We start from the raw sequence: 20,900 nt of genomic DNA, 5'->3' as shown, positions 1-20,900 counted from the left end.
CATATGTTGATTATAATTGGCCGCCGAATGAAATTTTCTATCTTTAGCTAGCTGTCCGAAAAATTTGGACATCACATTCTTGGATTGTCTTGGAGTTGATTGCTTAATTTGAACAACAAAATATCAATTATATCAAGATCAATTGATAACCTGATAACATAACGCGTTAGACTCGGAAATAAGCAGGGAAGAGGTGTTTTTGGAGAGTGGGATATTTGGTGGAATGAAAACAATGTTGTCGACTAGTGGTTTTGAGGTTTTTCCCACCAGAACATGAAAGCCAAATAACCAAATGCCAAACGCAACACTTGAGATGTCATCAATGGCAACCTTCTGACATGCTTCAGGTGATTTATAAATGCTTTTGTAATATGTCACATGGAGAGTGGTGTCAAGCTACCAGAGGTTTTGGTTTGTTGATTCAAAAATCAAAACCAGACGGACCAAAACCTTCCATTTCATGTGATCAAAATTCACACCAGAAGGTGTATACAGCATTCAATTTTCAGATATACACATGTGAAGGGGATGAGCCTGTCCGGTTCCTTTCGTTTAATTTTCCTCACTGTAAATACAACAACCATCATGACCGTAGCTCTCATCTCAGAAGATAAGCAGATAACATCTGTCCGAAATTGTTCGAAATTTGGTGAAAGTTGCGTCCATTCTTGCCTTCCTGTTACATCCCCCAATTGTCAAAATGCAACAAAAGTTTCAACTCCCAAGCACGAAATAAATTAACATCGTAGGTTAAAGGCGGTAAAACCCCTTTGTAGCTGAACACTCAGGGGAGATGAAGTATAACATCACATACCAGCCATACCCTTGGGAGGACTGATAATAAGTTGCGAAAAGCATATTACAACCAAGAAATCATATTGCTACAACTTTAAGCCTGTGTATAGTACAGAACTACAGAACATATCCCTTGGAGATCAAAGAGAAACATTCTAGTGTCCTTCGATAACCTGCCATCATAGGGTAGGACTTGCAGAGACACCACGTACTTCAGAGGGTGGTGAAGACTGAGAAGGGATGACCTGAGTCCATGAAAAAGTCATGTCAAATTCAGTCCAGAAGGCAATGAAGAGGGCAGTGATATAGGTAGTAAATGGGAGACAGATGATAAGACTTGAAACTAGAAGGTACCTTGATGGGATAAACTTCAGTAACTTCTTCAGTTCCCTCATCCAAGTATATAACATCCTGCATCGTGAGCTGGTGATATTCAACAACCTCCCTTAAGAAGCGATTTTCACGTGCATAAACTGAATTTTCATGTGCCAGTCTTGCCTTTTCTGCCAAAAGTGTTTCCAATTGAAGCCGTATCTGAAATGGACATGTTGCCATCAGAAACATTGCAAACTACTGTCATTATGCATATAGGAAGACACATAATTAATAAACATGGCAACATATCACGGTAATTAATGTACAGCTCAAATTATTTAAAATGAACTACAAATATAATATATAAACGAAATGAGGAAATGAAAGTCATTTTCAACAGTCTTGAACAGAAATTATGAAAAGACAAAAGGAAATGCAAGAGTGGATACCAAATCATCGTCTTCAGGGCTTTCTCCCCTATCACGATTCTCCCGAAGAATTTTGCTTTCTTCCTCCAGCTGAGCACATCGCTCCTTTGCAAAAGCAAGGTCTGCTTTTACAGTCTTCAATTCCCGAAGAAGAAGTTTTGCTTTTGCAGCCATTGCCATAGCAACCTGCGGTTCAAACAAAAGGCATATCAGGTAAACAAGTACATCAAAAACATCAAACAATAATGATGAAAGGTATTGCAGAAATAACTGGCCCATTTTATTGGCCCTTTCTCCCTATTACAAGTTTATTCTTTTTCCATGGTGAGCTAAGCCTATGGTTCAGACGAGGGTATACAGAAAGCTTAGGGGATATAGAAAGTCATTGAAGACTTCCCCATTCCATGATGAGCTAACTATATTAAAATGTCCAATATATATATTCTATCCAGACAGCCCACACATTCAAACTTCTACTATATTAACCAGTGACACAAAGTTGCCACCTTACGTCGCGAGATGCCTTCAATTGAAGTTCGAGGTCAGCTAGCGACTGATACTCTGATTTTGGTGCCTGATTTTGCGGCTTTTTCCTGATATGCTTACGAGTTTCTTGAATAATATCTGCAGTGCCTTTCTCAACAATGGTACGACCCTCCTGTCAAAAAGTGAAACAGAAATAGTGCAATCAGAAAGGTCCAAGTACCAGTTATTCAATTGTTTCCAGAGGTAAAGAGATAACTACACATAAAATTTTGGTAAGATTCGGATAATAAGAGTGACAACAGGCACAAATATAGATGGTGGTTGTCTACATTCTATTAGCCTTATGAACAAATTTGGAGAAGCTTACTATGTTCCAATCATATACCAAAACAGATGATAAACATATGTAAGTTCTTTTGACTACAACCCTATGAAAATAAAAGTTCATTAGCACCGGCGGCTTACCTCTAAGGCACTCCCAATAGTGCCACTGATATAATTAAGGGATGATGTAAATGCACCCAATCCCTTCTGCAATGTGGGATTTTCTGTCTTTCCACGGCTTTCAACAGATGGATTTGGATCATAATTCTGCAAACAGTTAGCAGCAATAAACATTATTAGTCCACTGATGTAGAAAATCTTAACCGATCGATCCTATTGGGAAAACTGAAAAGCATTATGATTGAAGAGAAGGACGGTCTCACCTTACCCCTAGTCAGTGTAGGGGGCGTTTCCACCCTTTTCCTTCCAGGAGAATCATACGTTTGAGCTACATTATCATCTTCGTCGTCGTCGTCGAGAATGGCTTTGGCTTTTCTAGCGAGAACACTCCAGAACCCATTTTTGGATTGATTCAAATTCTTCATCGATGTATACTCATGTGGCTACATAAACAACACATAAAATACATTGGAAACTTGCAAGTAGCAGCGAAAAAGTAAGCAATGGGTGCTCAGAATTACACACCAAACCTGGGTGGGAGAGGGGAGAGAAGTAGCAGCAGTTGTTGCGGCGGTGGGGATTGATTTCGAAAACTGAGGAGCTGAAGGGGAGAGAGGAGAACCAGAATGAACGCCTCGAGCAGCATAAGCAGAGGAGAGAGACGAGTCCCGATGAGCCGAAGAAGCTCTTATCGCTTTGGCGGCAAGCGAATCGTCCCCCGCCTCCTCCTCCGCCGAAATTGAATTTCGATTTCTTGATTCTTCTCCTTCTTCGAATCGAAAACCCGACACCTGCTGCCTCCTCCTATACGCCATTTCCAACTAATTTTCAAAACCCTAAACTGTGCCCCTCCCGCGGCTTGGCTCGGCTCTCATCCAAAACGCGAGCTTCGAACGTCGTTTTGGGGCCGGAGCAGAGTGGGTACCTGCGACTGCGGAGGCGCGTGGAAATTAGGCGGAAATGGAATATGGAAAATTGCGAACCCGGCAACAGTCACAGAGATTCGATCCGCCACCGAGTTCTTGTGTTGGGTCTCACTTGTTACCTTTTCTGGATTTGAGTTTCTGTTTCTGTTTCTGTCTCCGCCTCGTCAACGCCAACCTTCCTTCCTTTGATACACAGAGAGAGAGTTACTGTTTACTATAATTGGGGATCAAGGTTTGATTTTGGGTATGGGCTTTTCTTAAACTAAACCCGTCATGGCAACGGGCCGACGGGTCGGATTAAGAATTGGATATAGGAAGATTAGTGTCGGCCCTATCTATGCATGCTCAATAATAAGGAAATTACTTGGCTAACCAGATATGGTTAGGCTGGCCACAGCCAATAAGGGGTTGACACATGACCATTTTAAAATATTATTATATACATGATTTATGTGATATTTGATGAGCTGCAGATAAAACCTTATTTAAATGGCCATGTGTCAATTCTTTATTGATTGTGATCAACATAAGGCTAATCAGACCTAGTTAGCCCAGTAATCTCCCAATAATAATGTGTTCATTAATCCAACGATGAGTGTCTCGTACTCTGCCATGTTGTTGGAGGCTTTGAAGTTAAACCGAAGGGTGTACTCAACATTAAGTCCCCCTGGTCATGTAAGGATGATGTCGGCGCCGCATGCCTTGGTGCGGGCTGAGTCGTCGACAAGGAGGTTCCATTTTGACGGTGCCTTGGTTGGCATGGTCTCAGGCTGTGGATCGTTGACCTCCGATATCATATCATTTTCTTGTTCTGGCTGCTGTTCTGTTAGCTCTGCTATGAAGTCAGCCACAGCCTGGCCTCTGATGGCCGTTCTTGGCTTGTAGTCGATGTCGAACTCGCTAATTTCTATTGCCCACTTGCTGAGGCGACCTGAGTGTTCAGGGCTCTGTAATAGTTGCTTTAGCTGTTAGTTTGTGAGGACATGGATTGTATGTGCTTGAAAGTATTGTCGTAACCTTCTAGCGGCCACTATGAGTGCCAGTGCTAGCTGTTCAAGTGGTGAGTATCTAGTTTTCGCTCCGTTCATGCCTTTACCTGCGTAGAACACTGGCAATTCTTCCGTTGCTTCTCTGCGTACGATGGCGAAGCTGACAGCTGATTTGGATACCGCTAAGTAGATGTAGAGTATCTCACCCTGTACTGGGATTGAAAGTAACGGGACAGAGGCCAAGTATTCCTTGAGATTTTGAAATGCCGCCTCACAATCAGGCGTCCAATCTACTACCTTACCATGTGACCTCTTCATTGCCTTGAAGAACGGTAAACATTTGTCGGTGAGTCTGGAGATGAATCGAGAAAGTGCCGTTAACTTTCTCTGCAAGCTTTGCACGTCGACTTTCTTCTCAGGAGATTTCATGTTTATGACCGCTTGTACTTTGTTGGGGTTGACCTCAATTCCTCGTTCACTAATGATGTACCCAAGGAACTTGCTAGCGGTGACTCCAAAGAAACACTTCTCCGGGTTGAGATGCATGACATATGCCAGCAGTATGGCAAATATGATGCGGAGGTTAGCCATATGACCGCCAGCTTTTATACTTTTGACGAGCATGTCGTCGACATATACCTCGATGAACTTTCCCAGGTGCTCCGCAAACATTGCGTTCATTAATCGTTGGTACGTGGCTCCAGCATTCTTGAGGCCGAATGGCATGACATTTTAGCAGTATAAACCCTTGTCGGTGGTGAAAGTTGTGCATTCCTGGTCTCCGGGGTGTATCTTTATTTGATTGTAGCCAGAGAAGGCATCCATCATGCTAAGTAGCTCATGCCCTGTTGTAGCATCAATTAATTGGTCGATGCGTGGTAACAGGAAGCTGTCCTTGGGGCATGCATGCCTTATTCAGGCCTTTGAAGTCAACACACATCCGCCACTTCCCGTTGGGCTTCCTTACCATCACCAAGTTGGAGATCCACTGTGGGTAGCTAACTTGGCGGATAAAACCTATATCTTGCAACTTGGTTGCCTCCTCTCTGATGGCCCGATATCTTTCTTCATCAAAGACCCGTCACTTCTGCTTGACGGGGTAGAAGGATGGCTTGATGCTGAGCTTGTGTGTAAGTATGTCGGGTGAGATTCCTGGCATGTCGGCATATGACCATGCAAAGACTGCGGCATTTTCCCTTAGAAATTGAGTGAGCTCTGTTTCTATCTCAGGGAAGAGTTGGGCGCTAATGCGTACAGTTCTTTGTAGGTGTTCGTCGGAGATGCTCACAATGCATAGTGATGTCTCCGGGTTGACGGGCTCCTTCTTGAAGTACTTTTTCTCGTCATCCCTGGGGTCATCAATTTTGTCCGTCAACTATGGTGTGTTGCCTACTGTGAGGATTTCATGGCGGCTTTTTGACCTTGTCACCGTTGTTGCCGATAAAGGCATTGCCGTCGATTGTGTTGATCCGCCGCATTGGTTCGATATTGGTGACGATAGTTGGTGGCTGTCGAACCTTGTACTGCTCTAACTTCCCGTCACGGTATAGCGATTCAATTGCTGTTTTGAGGGCATTGCAATCGTTGGTGTTATGGCCTCTATCTTCATGGTGTTTACACCATTTGGAAATGAAGCACATCCAAAACCACCCTACATCACCAATGTAATAATCAAAATGTCACATGAGATGCTGATACTCTTGGCAACATATCTCAAATATGAGAAACTCTAAACCTTTTCCCTAAACGAAAAGAGTTCTTACAAAATAAAAATAAAGGGAACAAATGGCCAACCGTACCCGATGTTCATTTCATTAGTAATTTTGGTATCTCAACTTTAAAAAACATCACATTGGTACCTGAGGTTTTGACCCCGACCCAACATAAGTACCTAGAGCCGTTAACTTTAACTCCGTTATAGAGACTGCTAGCTGTCATATTTAAAGGGTATTTTCGTCTCTTTGTATCTTAATCCATTTTTTTTTTTCTTTAAGCATTTTTTCCACACTCTCTCTCTCTCTCTATTCTTTCTTATCTTCTTCTTCCCTCACTGCAGATTAACCTGCAGAGGAGAACTCCACCACCAAAAAGTCTCTAAAAAGTTTGTTATTTATTTTTCCTCATTGGAATCTCTCAATTCACAGAGAAATTATTAACAACTCCTATCTGCAACTGAAGTCTCCTCCATGTTAGAGAAATTTTTTTACCAAAAATGGTGGTGGCACTACACCAATTTCGGAATCAGACAACACATATCAGACGACAGCAAACATTTTAACTGTCGTCTGAAATAATCAGACGACAGCAAGAAATATTCTGTCGTCTAAGTTTTCGAATCCAACAACAGTTTTTTCTTGGCTCTTGTGCAATAGCATTTCAGACAATGGTTGAATTTTTTGATGTTGTCTAAATGAATTAATTCAGACAACAGTTATTATGTGATGTTGTCCAAGGTTCATTTATACAATGGTTGATTTTTGCTGTTGTCTGATTATTTTCAATCACACAACTGTTATTAGGTGTCTGTTGTCCGATATCTTTTAAGTCGATGCCTGCTGAAAGATGTTGTGTGATTGTTTTGATTCACACAACAGTTTTTAGTTTTCTGTTGTGCCACTCTTTTTCAGACAATGCACTTGAGTTTATGTTGTCTGAGTTTTAGGGTTCAATATATATGTTGGCGCCCATGGCTTTTAACACTTTATTAAATTTTCAAATTTCACTTCCCCCGTTCGACCAAATTTTGGTGAAATGTTTGAGCAGTATATAAGGGAAAGGTACCTAGCCTTTCCTCCTTTTCTCCTTCTTCCTCGCTCGGGCCGCAGACCTCTCTCTCTCTTTCTCTCACTCCCCTTTCCTCTCATCTTCTCTTTGTCACGCCGGAAAGCTCGACTTCCGTATGTCGTCTTTTGACACCGCCACCACCAAAAGATAGCCTAGGCAACGGAGAACAAAACCCAGCCACCCCTCCGTCGATCGAGATGACCAGACCATAGCACGCAACCCCTAAAACTACGGCGTCGCTGTTCCTTAACCGGTACCTCTTCGATCTCCGGCCATCTTTTCAACACACCGCCACCACTAACGTGCAGACCGATCTTCTCTCCAGGTTCGTAGCCCTTCCATCCTGTCACCGTGCCCTTCGACCTCAGCTTGTGCGCCGACGCCGTCGACTTGTCGGACACCGATCCCAGGGTGGTCTACCACGTTAAGGGATTCGAGCTCGAGCAGATTTCCGTCACTCTCTCCGCCAGTTACGATTTCTGAGGATCTTCTGGATTACAGGTAATCGATTTTTGCTTTCAAGTTTATGGGTTTCGTGAAATTTAGGAATTTTGAATGTTTGGGCGGGGTGGATTGGTAAAGTGGGTTCTTTGATGGATTGATGTTGCAGAGGAATCGCAAATTGGATGCAAGATAAAGCCATTGGCTTCCAAAAGTGTACAAGAATCAGTTAACCAACTGCCCATGAGACCCATTTCGGCTAATAATTCATCGAAGCAGAACAGTGACCAAGAACAAGTAGAGAAGCTACGCTCAGCTTCATTTAGATTTGGGTTAGTCTGATTTCTGCAACTGTGGGTAAGTTCATCTATGTAAATTGTTTAGTTGTTTGATTTGGAGGTGTTGAGGCTTCCATGGGAAACCATTCAAGCCAAGCTAAAGATCATACAGGCTGGCATCCAATCATCTACTATGTAATTATACATGTATTCTCCAAATTCACCAAATTATTTTTCAATTTTGGCAAAAAGCGTCTTCTGTTTCAATGGTTTTAGGATGTGGGTTTGTGGAAAAAAATTCTATAGATGATCATGGAGATTGTGAATTGTTGACTAAATGGGTGTTTGCTTGCCTTTTCTCCAATGCAGATCAGATTAAATGAAAGCAAAAGCGACCCAACTTGTTTATGAAGAAGAGAAAACGACTCCTAGGGTCAAGTTAGAGACTTTTTGGTGGTGAACGATGACCAGTTGTTTGGGTCCGGAACTGGTAGACATTTCTGAATCCGAATCGGAAACGGGTTGGGACCCAGAGGGAGAGGGAGCAGGAGGAGAACTTCGATGGCGACGGCGGCACCAACTCGCTGCAGCACATGAATACTATCCGGGGTTCCTCACTTATACAACTCGATCTAAGATCCACTTCTACCTTCATACCTATTAACAATCCACCCCATTCTCTGTGTGTGTGTGTGTGAGAGAGAGAGAGAGAGAGAGGAAAAATGCTTAAAGAAAAAAATATAATGAATTAAATATGAAATGACAAAATTAACCTTCAATATATGCCACATGTCTGACGCAGTAACGGAGTTAATGGCTCCAAGTACTTATGTTGGGTCGGGGTCAAAACCTCATGTACCAATGTGATGTTTTTTAAAGTTGAGATACCGAAGTTACTAATGAAACCAACGTCGGGTATGGTTCACATTTTTTTTCCCCAAAAATAAAACTCAAAAAGAAATTAACTTAAAAATTCCAAGTTGCAATCAAACTACTATCAAAGGCAAAAGCCCAACCTAGGCTCAAGGGAAACCAGGCCCATGACAAGAAACAAAGAGCATTGTCGTTAAGCCATTGCATTCAACTGGTTAGCACTGCCATCACTAGCCATCGTGATACCGTCACTGTCATCGCTAGGCTACTTAGTAGCTACCAACATGTTACCATCAGTCTTTTAGCCACCGAACTGCACCACTAGCGACCAAACATTGTGGGTGAGTGCCGCCACAACAACTACCAACCTTCAGCAGCAACTACAGTCATTCGTCAAACGATTCTACTGAGAGACAAAACCCTTCACAGACCTAGCCAACCAATAACCACCATCAACCACATCAGCTACTCCAACACTAACACCACCACAGCCAGATCCCCTACCACACCACAGTCCGACCGACTGACACCGATTGGCAAGCCTTATCACCAACACCCTTCCCTTCCAAAGAAGAAGATAGAGAAGAAAGTAATCCCTAGGCCAAAGCCTAGCTAGATCTCTATCAAAATGGAGAATATGAAAGATAGGACCACCTAAAATGATTGGCCATAATAGAGCGCTAGGTTAAAAAAGTTTGCCTTTTGTGTTACCTTAGAAGGTAAATTGTAAAAAAAGAAAAACAAGAGCTGGGGGGGGGGAACGCGCCCCACGCGCGAGAGAGAAAAGAAAAGTTTGCTTCTGCCGCTACGTTCCGGTCCGGGAGAGGATGTTGGTCTGGGATTGCAGCAGGGTTTTTAAGCTAAAGCGTGGTCCATGGCTGGAGAAAGAAGGGTCGATCTCGGTGTAGGGAGATCAATGTCGATCTGTCCTTCCGGGATCGTGGGTGAGGGCAGACGTGGTGCAGCTCTGGGGTGCGGTTTGCCGGCGGAGAACCTGGCGTCACAGCTGCAACTAGGATCTGTGCGACGGCTGAGATCTCGATCTCGGGGCAGAGATGAGCCCAGCGAAGGTTCAGTTCGTTTTTGGATCTGGTTTAGGACGTTGATCGGTTTTTTGGCATGCGAAGGGTTCCGGTGGTGCGGCGGCACATCGATGCGACGCGGCGGCGTAGTGCTCCAAGAAGGCGGCCTGGTGCAAACAGAAGGCGTTGGGTGCAAGCTTGGTGGGCTGCAGCGTTGGGTCCTCGGGGGAGATGGTGGTTGGGCCGAGCTTTGGCTTCTGGGCCTTGCTGGTGGATTTTAATTATTAGTTGTTTTGTTTCCTGTTGTTTGCTTATGGTTGTTGTTCTGTTGAAAATAAGTCCCTACAGTAGTAGTGTAGGGCTAGTCGGGCTGTGTACCCGTGTGTGCACTCAAAGTGCCTTGTCTGCTCTAGGTAGGCGGCGAGTTCCTTGCATTTGCAAATGGTCGCAACCTCTTAGTGGCAGTAACCTGTCTGCCCTAGGTAAGCGGCGAGTTCCTTACTTGGTCAAATGGTCGCTGCCTCCTAGTGGTAGGGTGAAACTTAGTGTCACTGGATGTATTTTTCAGTGGCAACATGATGGGAAAGCTGTGAGTATGAAAATTATGCTATGCTGTAATCGAGTTGCAGATCGAGTTATCTTTCCGTTATGTCACTGCTGTAAAGCAAATAGAGTCGCCTGTAGAGTGCTCTTTGCTAGTTGGTGCGTATTTGAATACAATTGTTTAGTAGAGAGTCATGATATTATTTCAGGATGTTCTCTAGGTGCCTATTGTAATCAGGGGTTTAGGCTCAATGTCCCCCCCTTGTATTCGACAGTTTCATTAATCAAGGCTTGAGGGCAACCACACCAGCCCTTTATTCAAAAAAAAAAAAAAGGTAAATTGTTAAACAAAATACATATTTAGAATATGAAATGAAATTAATTAATGATTATTGAACAAAAAAAATAAAGATAAAATCCTAACTAACAAGAATGTTCCCACTTATGTTGTAATTCTCAAAGTTTACTTGGCTAAAGAAACATTAACATGTACTTAACAATTGTTCAACCAAAAATAAAAATGTAATTAACATGGCTCTCATATGACAAGAGAACATAGACTGGGTTTCAAAAAGTTAAGAACGGAAGATTGTTGATTTCACTTTAAACTCTCAAACTCTAGAGAAAGAAAGCGTCGCACGCGCTAGTGAGCTTTGATCATGATCTCCTATCCGTCCAGCGGCAAATCCTTGAGACGTTGTCGTCAGACTGGTCAGTCAGACTGGTCAGTCAGACGGTGGTCTTAGTGAGTCTGTTTGGCTTGGACAGAGAAGTGGTCAAGGGGATCCAGATCGGGAATAATTGGGTTCCTTTGTGGTCGAGGGGAAAGGAAAGGTTGGAAGGCATCCCAGGTGATTGCATAGGGATTGATCTCAAGCTCCGAGCAAGGGCGACGTTCAGATCTGAAAGGGGTTAGTCAGGTTGGCCAGTTGAGCGACCCATATCTCTTTAGGATCTAGTTTGTCTGATAGTCATGATTGCTGGGATTTCTGACAGGTGGTGTCGTGGCGTGTAATTGTGGGGTGATCAACATGCTGGCATCATGGTGTGCCGACAGAGCTGTGTAAAGTTTGTTTTAGATGGCAACCTAGATCCGATTGGGATTGGGTCTACCAGTTAGGCGGGCTACCTATGACGGCTAAGGCACCCAATAAGGGCTGGCGACGAGGGGCGACAGAGACATTGACGCTTGCCGGACAATCAAGTGGTAAGATGGTGACGGCGGTGGTGTAGCGAGGCTCGTGATTGTACTACGACGGCGCACTGCCTAGGACGTACATATATTCACTTGATGCATGAGCTACTGGCAGACGGATTGTTGGTGGTCGAACTATGTCTCTAGGCCAAATCAATCGGTCAAACTGACCTAGTTTTTTTCTTGCTTTTAATCTGCTTTGCGTTGTTAATTAGGTTGCCTTTTGTTTTCAATAAGTCCCTACAACTATTGTGTCGAGATATGTGGGCTTTGTGCAGGTTTACGCACTCTGTGCACCTTGTTTAAACTAGTTAGGTGGCGAACAACTTGTTTTGTCAAATAATCGCAACCTACTAGTGGCAAGATGAAACGAGGTGTCATCAACACTCAAAATCCGACTTATGAGAACGTTCCAGATTATGGTTATCGTTGGGGGACGCCTCAACGTCAGAACCTATTCCTGAGAATATAGAGATCTCTGAAAATTACACTAGTGTACATGAGACGTGAAATAGAAACACCATCATCATTGATGATGTATTCGTGCATTTCGTTGCACATGAGATTATTGAGTCCGATGATATCAAACCACGCTCCATTGATGAATGATGAATGCCAACGTAGAGAAAATTGGCCTAAATGGAAATATGCGATCTAGGTTGAATTGTATTCTTTAACGAAAAGGAAGGTTTTCGGGCCAGTGATGCCGATACATCCTAACATAAAACCTATTGACTAATGTGTCTTCATTAGAAAGCATGATGAGAAAAAGAGACTGTAGACTCGCCTCATGGCACAAGGCTCCTCACAAAGCCCTGGAATCAATTACGAGGAGACATATTCTCCCGTAATGGATGCCATTGCACCCCACGACCTTGTCGATTCAGTAGTTTCTGAATAACTGAACATGCAGCTTACAAATGTGGTCACTACGTATCTTTATGGGCATCTAGATACGGAATAATGGGAATATACATGAAGGTTCCTGATGGACTTCATTTACCCAATTCAAGTGGCTCAAGACCACAGAGCGCGTTTGCAGTGAGGTTGAAACATTCACTAAGTGACTACTTGATTGGAAAGGAATATGTCAATAATGAACTATACCAGCATGTTTCTATGACAAGTTTCGGATTCTATCGCTGTTCATGTTGGTGACATGAACTTTATTGGAAGCCCTTAAAGAATTAAGGGAAACCGCTGAATACTTGAAGTCCGAGTTTGAGATAAAGAATCTTGGGAGAACACGATTTTATCTAGGGCTGGGCGTCTGAACCCGAGAACCCGACCCGAACTAAGTAAAAAAACCCCATTCGGTTCGGTTTTGTGTTGGAAAATATCAGTTCGGTGCAAAGCCCGACCCGAATTACAGTTTATCGGGTCGGTGTCGGGCTTGATATTTTCAGGGACCGAAAGACCGACCCGAACCGATTTCTTTTCCATCTCAGCCTCTCGAGACTCTTCTCCCAAGCCAGCTCCTCCTCCTCCTTCTTCTTCATACTCAAATGTGCAGAATTTCAGAAGAACCCAGAACCTATATGAAACAAAGTATTAAAATTTGAGCATAGGACATGGGAACACAGAGAAAGTTGTTGCTTTGAGTAATCTTACCTTGGGAACCAGTGAAGCCGAGAAACTCCTTCACCTGCAAAAACTCTTTTCTTGATGGCCTCCTGTGCTTGAAGCTCGGAGCGGAGTAGATCGAAGTCGTCGAAGAAGAAGAAGAAGATATGGTAAATAGAGAACTGCATAATGGGGATTGGGGAGGAAGAAAAGAGAAAAAGAAGAAGAATAAGATATGGTAAAAAGAGAACTGCATAATGGATTAATGGGGATTGGGGAGGAAGAAAAAAAAGGGGGGAAAAAAACGAAGAAGAAGAAGAATACGGCTAGAAAAGAGAGAGAGCAGAAAGTGAAAGAGGGTTCTGCACTTCTAGGTTTTGTTTTGTTTCATTTATCCCACTTAGGATTAAATAAATATAAACTTTGGACAAATTATGTCGAGAACGTCTCGTGCTCCAATGGTTGGGAGCAAGGCTTTCGTGTAGGAGGTCGGGGGTTCAAACCCTGCCTCTCACCCAATTTTGTGTTTATTTTGCATAAAGTTGGGAAACTGGATTTGGGATCGAAAATCCCGAAGACCGAACCGGCCCGTTTGGGGTCGGTTTCTGTCGGTTTCCATTTTTGAAAAAGCCAGAATCGGCTTGGACCGATTGTTTCGGGCTCGATCTCGGTCTCACCAAATTTTGGGCTCGGCCCAACCCGAGCCCAAACATAGTTTTGTCTAGGTTTGGAACTTGAGCACCGTGTGGATGGTATCCAGATTCATTAATCAGCTTATACCCAAAAGATGTTTAGGTTTTTCAATACAGCTAAAGTTAAGTCTTCAAGCACCCCCATGGTTGTCCATAGTCTTGATCCTAAAAATGATCTATTTCGTCCTAAGGATGATGACGAATATGTGTTAGAGGCAGAAGTGCCCTACTTGAGTGTAATAGGTGCATTATTGTACTTAGTTCAATGCACAAGACCAGACATCTCATTTGCAGTGAACTTGCTAACTAGATATAGCTCTGCGCCAACGCGACGCCATTGGACTGATGTTAAAGATATCTTTCGATACTTGAGTGGTGCGATTGATATGAGTTTGTTCTATGCCTACAGAAAGATGATGGATTCAGACCCATCACACACTAAGAACGCAGCCAACACTGGCATGCGTCTCCTGTCCCCATCCCAAAAAGACATTAGCGTTTTGGAAGGTTTTACTGATGCTAGGTACATCTCTGACCCACACAAAAGTCATTCCCAAACTGGTTATGTGTTCACTATGGGTAATACCGCGATATCTTGGAGGTCTACAAAACAGACCCTTGTCGATACATCTTCGAACCATGCAGAGATTATTGCTCTTCACGAAGCTGTTCGTGAATGTATATGGCTGAGATCCATAATTACCCATGTTCGAAGCACTTGTGGTTTGAAGTCTACCACAGATGAGACTACGAGCATTTATGAGGATAATGCTGCTTGCATTGAGCAAATGAAGCAAGGCTACATCAAGGGCGACAATTAATACCAAGCACATATGGCCCAAGTTCTTTTATAATCAGCAACAACAGACTCTCCTCAAGATCAAAGTGAATCAGGTTTGATCTAAGGACAATGTGGCAGACTTGTTCACTAAGTCACTGCCTAAATCCATTTTTGAGAAACATATTGCTAGCATCGGTTTGCGGAAGTTATCCGGACTCCCATGATCGTAGTCGTCAGGGGGAGAAGCAGACATCAGGGGGTGTCTACATGTATGGTCTCGAAACGTGAAGGGTGTGTTGTACTCTTTTTCTCCTTCGACCGAGGTTATTTTTGTCCCACTGAATTTTTGTTACCCGGCAAGGTTTTTGACGAGACAATAACAGGAGCCCCAACGTTTGGGCGACACAAAGGGGAGTGTTTAAGAACATCTAGTTTATGTGTCTAGCCCAAACTCTAGTTACTTGTTCGAGTTGTAAGAGAGTTAGTCTTATAGATATCTTCGTAGATATCCTAATCATTGTACGATTATGTTTCCTTGTAACACTCTGATTCTTTGTTTGTGATCCTCTATATAAAAAGGCCCCTATTATCAATGGAATACACAATTCTCCAATTCTCTGATTCTTTGTAAGACTCTGATTCATTCCCCCAATTCTCTCTGCTGTTCTCTTTGCACATTCAAATTTCCTAAAACAGTTTATTAATTTTTAACCTTTTATTTTTCTTTTTCACCGTATAAATAATGACTAATAAGTTTTTATGTAGTATTAAAAATTATTAATTATACATTTTTTTTTCTTTTTTTTCTAGACAAAAAGGTTAGTCATTTCATTGAAGTTCAACAAGCAGTTTGAAAATGACACACCCTTATGGGGTCGTCAGAAAGAGTCATTTCCCAGAGTACCCTAACACAAGCTATTTTAAAACAAAATAAGCTACCCAGAACACCCTAACACACTCACCTTTTAGGAATAGGCTTAAAAACAAAGAAAAATAGAGTCCGAAGATTTATAAATTTTAAAATAGGACTTTTGTTTGCTTTGCGAAGTTTTCTTTCAAAAAAAGAGAAACATAGTCATATTCCCCTCATAGAAAAGAGGAATAAAGACCAAAAATAAAATATAAAATAAAATGTAAATTCGCTGATGGACCAAGAACAACCAAGCCCACCAGCACAATCCAACGTACACAGCCCAATAGAAACCCTAACCCAATGAAGCAAGCCCAGTTGGAGACCCAAGTCATCCACCTAGGCCAGCCTCCTTCTTTGTCATCTTCCACAACCAGAGACTAGCCGTCGCCAACGCAATCTGCTCCACCAAGACCCGAAAGCTAGAGCACTTTGATCTCGCAGCCAGGATAGAACGGCACCATCTTTAGAGCACCAATTTCCGCCCACTTGGCATCACCATCAGCCATGTCGAATCCCCGAGGAGCCCCATCACAAACAATGAAAAAAGCGCTAGATCGGGTCGTAACCGATCAAAGAAGCACAACAAGACATCAACAAAACCAAAGCATTGGGATGATACCAAATAAGCCTGCCATGGTCGATCTGCAGGAAGAAGACAGTCACCCAGCAATTGGTGGCCATCTTGCAACATAACTCACCATAAAGCGCGTCGAACAGCACAACATGAAGAGGAGTTTTGGCTCAGCCATAGATTTGAAAATTTTGTCAAGGGTGAGAAGCCGACGAGTAAACCCTAGCAGAGCTGCTAGGTCGGTAGTTTTTCTAGAGCTGTGTATGATTAGTTGTTTACTAACAACGTTTTTTTTTTTTCATGAAAGGACGTCAATCTTTACAGTCTAAGTAACATGTTAAAAATAAATACAAAAACTCATAGAGATTATTTGGGTCTTCCCGATTTTCGTTTTCGTTAGTTGGTGTTTGAGTTAGCTTCAATTTTATCCGTTATGTTTTTTAGGGGTAATGTTTTGTGTCCCCTCCTCTTATGTCTATTTTCTTTCTTTCTTTTGAAATAAAGGAGAGATAGAGAGCATTGTCTTCTATCTTCAATTTCCCAAAAAAATAAAATAAAATAAATAAAATAAAACCTCATTAATAGGAACACGCCAATGGCTAAGATAGTAAAATCACGGTTGAACTTTTCATATAGATAATTGTTATAATACTTTAATGACTGTTACCCTTCTAAGAAATGAAAAGAATGCTTCTTCGGCTTCACCTTTTTTTTTAGAGAAAGGAGGTCAGACTTTATTGATCAAAGGAATGCTTACAGATTACAAACTTCAGCTGCTAAGGCAGCTAGTAAAAAAATAGGAGAAGAAAAATAAAATGTCTCCACCATGCAAGAAGTAGCATGAGCGGCCATAAGATGTGCAACCCGATTTGCACTTCTCTTAGTATGAGTTACACGCATATTGGCATGGTTCTTCAAAACTGCCCCCAGGTCATCATAAATACGTCCTAAAAAGGACAAATTGTAGCTCCCTCTACTAACCAACTGACTATGAATCAATTGGGAATCGGTCTCAACAATAGCTGGAAGAAACTGATTTGCAACTACAAACTCAAGAGCTTGTTTACATGCCAAAGCCTCCACATGTTCAGGAGACAATAGACTAGATAATGACATACCTCCTCCTGCCAAGAAAGTACCCTGCCAATCCTTGATTACAAATCCAATGCTACCATTCTTCGTTGCTTGATGAAAAGACCCATCAACATTAACTTTAAAATATCCCAAAGGGGGAGCAGTCCATCGAACTGTACGTTCTTGTACTACTAGCCCTGTTATGCTCAGTTTTCACATTCAAGGAACGAAAATCATGCAATCTAGACATGGCCTTCAAAACTACTTCATCAACAGTACCAATTTGGTTCTCCCAAACCCGACTGTTTCTTTCCTTCCAAACCCCCCAAAGAAGGTAGACTAATATACCTAGTAACTCCAATGACAGTTCAATAGCACAAGAACTAAGCCATTCCAAAAGATCAAAATGAACAAGGTGAGGATTATAACACACCTTAGCCAAAATCTCATTTGTTTGCAGCACCTGTTTTGTGAAAGAACAATCACGACACAAATGAATTGTTGTTTCAATCTCCATCATACACAGAGGATATGTCATAGACTCCAACACAACCCTTTTCGACGCAAGTCTCTCCAAAGATGGAAGTATATTGTGACACACTCTCCATATATGAACCTTAGCTGAATTAGGAATAACTACCTTCCATAACTTTTTTCCAAAAGCTTACACCAACAGACAATTCAAAAGGACAACGAGAAGGAGAACCGATAGGCAGTCTTTACCGTGAATTTTCCATGCTTTGTAAAACGCCAAATCACCCTATCAATAACCTCCCTTGACGATAAAGGAATAGATAAAATAGCTTCAGCCTCATGCACTGGAAACACCCTATTAATTAGACTAACATTCCAACTCCCTGTATGGTGAATCAAATCACTCACCAAATTGAGATCAGTTGCAGCCAAATTACCTCCACAAGGGCGAAAATTTGGCACCCCGGGAATCCATGAATCTGTCCATATATTCACCATTGCACCATCACCAATCTGCCAGAACTTCCCTTGTCTTAATAAGTCCCTTGTGGAGAAAATACTCCTCCAAGAATAAGAAGGAGAAGCATGAGAAGAAGCAGTACAAAATGAGTCATCCGGAAAGTACTTAGCTTTAAACAATCGAGCAATCAAAGATTGAGGGTTATTGACCACCCGCCAAGCTTGTTTTGCTAACATTGCTGAATTAAACTCTGCCAAGCTACGAAATCCTAGGCCTCCTTCCTCTTTAGGGTTACACAATGCCTTCCATGTCTTCCAATGAATTTTCCTTTTATCTAGCATACTTCCCCACCAAAACTTTGCACATAATTGCTCAAGATCTTCACATAAATTTTTTGTCAGTTGGAAAACACTCATAGCATAAGTAGAGAGAGCTTGTGCCACTACTCTGATAAGAATGTCCCTTCCTGCGCCACTCAACAACTTACCTTGCCAATTAAAAACCTTCTTGGCCAATTTTCTTTGATATACTGAAAGGTAGCTGTCTTCTTCCTCCCTACATAGGTTGGGAGTCCCAAGTATTTTTCATGGGACTCAACAACCTCAACTCCCAACAAAGAAGACACCTCCTCCTTCATATTATCAGAAACATTTTTACTAAAAACAACAGAACTTTTATCAAAGTTGACCAATTGACCTGAGGCTCTGCCATATGTTTCAATAACATCTTGTATCTGATAGCAATCCTCTAATGAAGCTTGAGCATAAAGCATGCTATCGTTAACAAATAATAGGTGATTCACTAGAGGCGCCTCCCTGCATATTTCAATCCCAGGCAATAACCCCAAAGCTTGGTGTTGCTGAAGTAAAGCTAAAAATCCCTCTGCCCCAATTAAAAAAAGATATGGAGACAAAGGGTCACCTTGCCTTAGTCCCCTACTTGGAGTCACAAGGCCGCGAGGTTTACCTCTCACCAAGAATGAGTATCTGACAGAGCAAACACATTGCATCAGCATCTCTATCCAAATATAAGCAAAACCAAACCTCTCCATAACTTTTCGAAGAAAAGTCCATTCCATCCTATCATAAGCTTTACTCAAGTCCAATTTTAGAGCCATGTAACCATCACCACCCTCCCTTTTATTATGAACAAAATGAGCAAGTTCATTAGCCACAAGAATGTTATCAGTAATCAACCTTTCAGGAACAAAAGCACTCTGATATGGTGAAATCAACTCCAGCAAAATCAGTTCCAACCTGTTGGCTATAACTTTCGAACAAATCTTATAAATCACATTACACAACGCTATAGGCCTTAAATCTGACATGTGCTCTGGATCATTCAATTTTGTGATAAGACAAATATGTGTGAAGGTAATTTGTCGTAGAAGCTGACCTGAATGAAGAAAACTCTGAACTGCCTCAGTTACTTCATCCCCAATCAACTCCCAGTAGTGTTGGAAAAATAATGGGGGCATCCCATCAGGCCCTGGGGATTTAGTAGGGTACATTTGGAATAAGGCACACCTAACTTCATCCTAAGAATATTGAGCACATAATTGCTCATTCATAGCTTCAGAGACACAAGGCTGGATAGCTTCCAATGTCGCTGCCATTGCTTCCACATCGATGTCTGATGCGGTAAACATGTGAGTGAAATAGGAGGTCACAACACGTTCCACTCCCTCATCATCCTCACACCAATCCCCTTGCTCATCAAACAAACCATGTATAACATTTTTCCTTTTCCTGTTTGCTGCTTTCCTGCGGAAAAAGCTAGTGTTGCGATCCCCTTCTTTCAACCAAGTTACTTTCGATCTCTGCTTCCAAAAGGACTCTTCTTGGGACAACAAAGTTTGAAGCTTCTCCATTAACTGCTTCTTCTCCAACAATACTGAATCAGTTAAATTTACATCAAGCAATTCCTCCAACCTCGCTCTTATTCCTAACACAGTCATCTGTCGACCTTTGAAAGTCTTTTTCTGCCAAGCATCCAGCTTCATTCTAGTATAGAATATCTTCTCTGTCAATTGATACATGGGGTGACCAGAAACATCTGTTTGCCAGGCTTGCTTCACCACACCATCGCATTCACCATGTTGTAACCAATGAGCTTCAAACTTGAAGTGATGGTGACGCGGTCTTTTGGCCAAAGGAACAGTACTGGCTTGTAGTAGAATTGGCACATGATCAGAATCACTTGGAGGTAGATGCATCAAACGAGCAAATCCGAAGATGTCACACCATGTTGGCGTGCAAACTGCCCTATCCAACCGCAATTGGGTCTCAGAATTCCACCACGTCGCTTAATGTCCCTAAAACCCTAAATCAAGCAGATCTCCATAACCTAAAGCTTCCCTAAAACCCCGCATCTGTCTTTCTGCCCTAATTGGACCATCCTTCTTTTCACTTGTAAGACCCCGGAAATTCGTTATTTATTTCTAATGGTTTCCGGGAATTAGTAAAGTGTTCGGTTGTACGATTTCGTGGCTCGTGAATGGAGCGGAAGTGTTTCGGACGAATTGTTAGTCGAAGAATATGGTTTTAGGGGGGTGGCAATGGTTGACTTTTTATACATTGGGTTTCTCCGAAAACTTCCTTCATGAAAGTCGTAGAGCGCGTCGATACGAGTTCGTGGACATGTCGAACGCGGAAATCGGAGTTTGTATGAAGAAGTTATGGCCGTCGGAAAAAACTTTCCATTTTGGTATATATGGGATTTTTCCGAAAAATATCAGAAAATCTGAAGTTTCCAAAACGGGAAACTTTTTCTCTCTCCTCTCTCCCGACCCGGTTTCGCCCCTCCCACTTCGCCTGCCGATATCTTCACCGTCCGGTGGTGTGAAATTTTAAT

General features: G+C 42.3%; 2 protein-coding genes across 2 annotated transcripts; both read right to left on the bottom strand.

The window, feature by feature from the left end:
- Window positions 1-733: 733 nt before the first annotated feature.
- Window positions 734-3,605, bottom strand: LOC133729030 (uncharacterized). The gene is made up of 7 exons (XM_062156507.1): window positions 2,999-3,605; window positions 2,732-2,911; window positions 2,490-2,615; window positions 2,050-2,196; window positions 1,560-1,724; window positions 1,150-1,329; window positions 734-1,040 (listed from the first exon to the last, which is right to left on the bottom strand). The coding sequence occupies exons 1-7, from the start codon at window positions 3,281-3,283 to the stop codon at window positions 975-977; spliced, it is 1,149 nt and encodes a 382-aa protein (XP_062012491.1). The 5' UTR covers window positions 3,284-3,605; the 3' UTR covers window positions 734-974.
- A 13,187-nt stretch (window positions 3,606-16,792) lies between these two features.
- Window positions 16,793-19,557, bottom strand: LOC133730268 (uncharacterized). Its single transcript, XM_062157895.1, has 4 exons — window positions 18,535-19,557; window positions 17,837-18,403; window positions 17,462-17,576; window positions 16,793-17,310 (listed from the first exon to the last, which is right to left on the bottom strand). Exons 1-4 carry the CDS (start codon window positions 19,555-19,557, stop codon window positions 16,793-16,795), a joined length of 2,223 nt encoding a protein of 740 aa, XP_062013879.1.
- Between the last annotated feature and the right edge of the window lie 1,343 nt (window positions 19,558-20,900).

Source organism: Rosa rugosa, chromosome 2, assembly GCF_958449725.1.
Source record: "Rosa rugosa chromosome 2, drRosRugo1.1, whole genome shotgun sequence".
NCBI classification, from domain to species: domain Eukaryota; kingdom Viridiplantae; phylum Streptophyta; class Magnoliopsida; order Rosales; family Rosaceae; genus Rosa; species Rosa rugosa.
Note: the sequence above shows the minus strand (reverse complement) of the source record. Positions and strands in the feature narration are given on the sequence as shown.